This window comes from Lipophrys pholis (genome assembly GCF_963383615.2).
Source record: "Lipophrys pholis genome assembly, chromosome: 9".
NCBI lineage: Eukaryota > Metazoa > Chordata > Actinopteri > Blenniiformes > Blenniidae > Lipophrys > Lipophrys pholis.
In genome coordinates this window covers 1218038-1223248 of record NC_137639.1, presented here as the reverse complement: position 1 = coordinate 1223248, position 5211 = coordinate 1218038, and the positions used below count along the sequence as shown (strand labels likewise).

The 5211-nt window shown below is 40.3% G+C and overlaps 1 protein-coding gene across 1 annotated transcript in view; it reads right to left on the bottom strand.

Annotated features, from left to right (window-relative positions):
* Nucleotides 1-5211, bottom strand: part of cndp1 (carnosine dipeptidase 1) — a 26648-nt gene extending 21437 nt beyond the window's left edge. The window contains exons 1-2 of the mRNA XM_080470813.1: nucleotides 5181-5211; nucleotides 705-815 (exon numbers count right to left, since the gene is read on the bottom strand). Coding sequence (XP_080326939.1) covers nucleotides 705-815 — 111 coding nt within the window. The 5' untranslated portion in view covers nucleotides 5181-5211. The remainder of the gene's footprint in view (nucleotides 1-704; nucleotides 816-5180) is intronic.

Genomic DNA, 5211 nt, shown 5'->3' with positions numbered 1-5211 from the left:
AGTGGGTGGGTTGGTGGATTGCTGTGTTGGTTGGTGGGTTTGTGGGTTGGTTGGTTGGTTGGTTGGTTGGTGGTTTGGTTGTTTGGTTGGTGGGTGGGTGGGTTGGTTGGTGGGTTTGTGGGTTGCTTGTTTTGTTGGTGGGTTTGTGGGTTGGTTGGTGGGTTGCTTGGTTTGTTGGTGGGTTTGTGGGTTGCTTGGTTTGTTGGTGGGTTTATGGGTTGGTTGGTTGGTTGGTTGGTTGGTTGGTTGGTTGGTTGGTTGGTTGGTTGGTTGGTTGGTTGGTTGGTTGGTTGGTTGGTTGGTGGGTTGGTTGGTGGGTTGGTTGGTTGGTGGGTGAGTTTGTGGGTTGGTTGGTGGGTTCCTTGGTTTGTTGGTGGGTTGGTGGGTTGCTTGGTAGGTTGGTTGGTCAAAATGGTCACTCAATAAAGTCAGGATGACTTTTGATGGTGAGATCTGGCTCATGTCTGGATGGAGGAACTTTCAGCTTTACTTTTTTGCATTGCATCATGAGTACTGGTTGATTATTCATAATGTTGGTAATGATGTGTAATAAAATGGCATCCATCATTTAGTTTATTTTTATTTATTTCTGTCATGTTGAGGAAAAATGGCAGGTAAAAACTCTTTAAGTTCTGAAAAGATTTGACTTCCAAGTTCATCATGTGAAATATTTGAAAGAGATTAAAATACAGACTATCTAATACCTCTACATATTGTTCTTGGTGAGCGTCCACATACTGCGCCAGCTCGGTGTACTGGAATGCCTGGGCGGTGGAAAACACCAGCAGGAGGAAGAGCAGAACTTCAAGATTCATCTGTGGAGAAAGACAAACTTTGGTGTGGTTGCTTTTAGTTTGTTTGGAGACGCAGGTTCAAAACAATTTGCTGACTTGTTGAAGACATTCCTCGGGTTGGATCAACATTCAGACGTTCCTCCCGAGCTGCTGATTGGCTGGCAGGCTGCACAGAGATGCTCTGAGGGCCACATGAGGCCTGAGGCCAGCAGGTTCCCTTCACTGACGTAACGTCATGATGGAATCAGAATCGTCTGCGGAGGATCCTGAGGCTTCGCTCTCTCAACGCTTTCAAGTGAAAAAACTGAACTTCTGTTGTGTTTTGTCTGTTCACACGACAACAGTGCTCGACGCAGCTGAAACCTTTCAGAAATGTTCCCTTGGTGGAAATGGAAACGCAAAATAAATACGCAAGTAAAAGTACTGAAAAATAAAGTTAGAATAGAACGAGTGTCTGAGAATAAATTCCTGGGTGTGATTCTTCATCAAAATCTGCTGGAAACATAAAACATGAGATCAAAAGTAGCCGGAGCAGCGGAGTGATGGGGAGCAAGGCAGAGTACTGTATATTCTGTATTCTACACTGGTGGGACCATATTTAAAGTACTGTGTGGAAGTATGGGGCACTACCTAGAAAAGCACCTCACATTCACTGAACACAAAACAACACAGAGCCTCTCCTATAGTAAATAATGTAGGACATCAGGAACACACCAATACACTGTTTATAAAACTACACAAATAATGAATAAAGCAATAAATAAACTGCTCCTGTAAACATATAAAAACTGTTCAGACAGAGGAGGGGGGGGGGGGGGTCAACTTTAGAGGGAAACTAAACCTGAAGCAGAATTCTGCTCGGACCAATTTAAAAAGTACGTGTTTCCATCTGTGGGCTGGTTTTGTATGATGATGGCAAGATTAAACAAAGTATGAATATTACATAATTTAAAAAAATGTACAAAAGATATATCTTTGATAAACACAGAGATGAAGAAGGAGAATGAAAACCTCTCAGATGTTAATGGTTCTTGTTCATTTTGTTCTTTTTTTGTGTGTTTTTTTATTATGTTTTCATAAATAACTCCACTGAAGTAGTTTTTTGTTTTTGTTTTCTTTTGTATTGCAGTTTAGTTATTTTCTTGGATTTTGTCATTGTCAATGGGTGAAGAATGGGGGGAGGACTGGAGCCGAGGCGTCTTCCTTTCCCCTTTTCCAACCAGTCAAACTGTTTTATATCGAAAAAGGCTTTTTTAATTATTTTTGAAAAAATATTTTCCTTTACTTTTCTTTCCATTTGTTTCATCTAATTTTAAATTGTTCATTCCTTCAAAATAAATCTAATCAAATCAAATCTTAAAAGACATTCCGTCTCCGTGGAAACGGGGAAACGCAACTTTCCTGAAATGCTGCTGCTGCACATGAGCAACGCGGCTGTAGTGACCAGTTCCTCTGCACATGCTCAGTAGAGCCAATCAGAACAAAGTTCCCTTCGTGGTGTCATGACTCCCAGTCCATCTTCTCCTGGGACTTGGGACTTTTATTTTGACAGTCACCGTAATAACGGTCCAACTTGGTACTTTTATATTGACAGTCACCATAATAACAATCTAACTGGGTACTTTTATTTTGACAGTCACCATAATAACATTCCAACTTGGTGGTCTGTCCACGAGAATGTTCTCCTGTTGTTCATGTTTAGAGCTCATTGTTCTCTACTGTGTGTGTGTGTGTGTGTGTGTGTGTGTGTGTGTGTGTGTGTGCGTGCGTGCGTGCGTGCGTGCGTGTGTGCGTGCGTGCGTGCGTGCGTGCGTGCGTGCGCGTGTGTGTGTGTGTGTGTGTGTGTGTGTTTTCACTTGGAACTTTGTGGTGTGAAAGGAGTCTTACTCAAGACAACTACAAAGTACAACATGAATACTCACTAACTGTGGAGCCAAACCTTCTCTAACACATTAGATTGTACAATTATACGATAAGAACTATTCAGATGTTTTGGGCAGTTGTGTAAAAAGTGCTATAAGTAAAGAACATCTTAAGAAACAAACATCCAGTACCTGCTGCAGAACCCCCCGAAGTGACAAAGCTCCGTTTCATATTCCAGCTAAAGCCAACAAACGTATCGCCTCCAAACTGATAAATTAAAATCCTCTGTGGAGGATGAATTAATACTACAGTATTAATCAACATCCTCTTGGCTTGTACTTTATAATAATGATCAATTATTGCCAACCACAGAATTAAGATTTGGCTTTAAGCGCTGGTGTGTTTAGTCTTTTTTGTCCAGATGAACTCCTCTTCCTCCCCTGCGTACGCATAACATTCACAGATTAATGCATCGGCTCTGAACATCTGATCAAAAGTGAAAACACAATAAGACAACAGTCACATCTGGAGCAAGCTCAGCAGCTTTTCCTGAAAATAGTACTTTATATTAAAGGACTGAATATGGAATGAGTCGAGTCAAAAAGATTTTAGAATCTGTTACAGAAATCCAGTATGAAATAAATCCCGTTTAAACATTTCTAAACTTATAAAACATGCAATTATTGCTATTTTGGTTAATTTTACACTTTTACCACACATGTATTATAGTTGGGAAAACATGTATTATGTATTATAAATATATGACACATAATGGTATTAATTTGTTATTTCTGGGACTTGAAAAGTGTTTGTCACAAACCTATGGAGTGACTCGGATTAATGGCTGGTCTGAGAAAGGACCAACGTTTGGACTGTTCACATCTACAACAAAGATTAATGAGTATTAAAAACATCAACATGACTGGATTTCACCAACTCTTGGATTAAAATGCACGAAAGAATGGAAAAGTTCTTGCCTTTTCTTGGACTGAGTCCATACCTGTACACACGTGCCTATATAGTATGGGAAGATCATTCAACACTTTCAGCAACAACAACCTTTATACAATATCACTTTAAACAAAAGGAGTAAATCTAAATCTAATTCCAATGGAATTAGACTATTATTATTATTATTATGATTATCATTATTAAAAAAAGTAAAAATTAAGAAACTTAAGTGATATTAACTTTAAATGTATGAAGAAGAATTAGGGACACAACAGTACCACTTTTTTAAAAGACGAGTAAGAGTAATCAGTCAGACTTCAGTTATGTTTAGCATGTAGCATGTAGCATCGCTGGTGTTTGAGCCTGGAACTATTTAGCATGTAGCATGTAGCATCGCTGGTGTTTGAGCCTGGAACTATTTAGCATGTAGCATGTAGCATGGCTGGTGTTTGAGCCTGGAACTATTTAGCATGTAGCATGTAGCATCGCTGGTGTTTGAGCTTGAAACTATTTAGCATGTAGCATGTAGCATTGCTGGTGTTTGAGCCTGAAACTATTTAGCATGTAGCATGTAGCATTGCTGGTGTTTGAGCCTGAAACTATTTAGCATGTAGCATGTAGCATCGCTGGTGTTTGAGCCTGAAACTATTTAGCATGTAGCATGTAGCATGAAGCATCGCCAGTGTGTGATCCTGAAACTTGTTAGCATGTAGCATGTAGCTTTGCCAGTGTGTGATCCTGAAACTATTTAGCATGTAGCATGTAGCATGGCCAGTGTGTGATCTTGAAACTCTTTAGCTTGTAGCATGTAGCATCGCTGGTGTTTGAGCCTGAAACTATTTAGCATGTAGCATGTAGCATGAAGCATCGCCAGTGTCTGATCCTGAAACTTGTTAGCATGTAGCATGTAGCTTTGCCAATGTGTGATCCTGAAACTATTTAGCATGTAGCATGTAGCATGGCCAGTGTGTGATCTTGAAACTCTTTAGCATGTAGCACGACTCAGAGTAAAATCCTCCTGACCCACTGAGGAGTAAAACAACTGAGCAACATCGAGCGAACTGCTGGTCCAAATGTCTGCTGATGAAGCTGCTGGTGATGAAGCTGCTGGTGATGAAGCTGCTGGTGATGAAGTTTCTGGTGATTTAGTTGCTGGTGATTTAGTTGCTGGTGTTGTATGAACTATCTTTCTTGATATTTTGTCAGAACATCATTTACAGTCTCTTTCTTTTATCATTCTCATTAATACTGAAGAATCTCCAAACTGCGACGTTGCTCGTGTTCTCGTCTACCTGCTGCTGACGTTGCTGATAGTGACGTCATGGAAATCGAGAAACTTTTTCAGAGTTTGAGTACAAGTACTCTGTGTAGTATCGAACCTGATACTCAATACTGCTATCGATTTTTCTTTTTTCTGCACACTTTCAATCAAAGAATAACGTGTTGGTAACTATGAAATATTTGTACTCAGTACAGTGTGAATAAATATTAAAATAATATTGTATTAAAGTCACCCAACACCCCCCACCCCCCACCCCCCACCCCCCACCCCCCCCCACTCAGTGGTCTTACCTTGTCCTGTCATGGAGCTCTGTGACAGTCT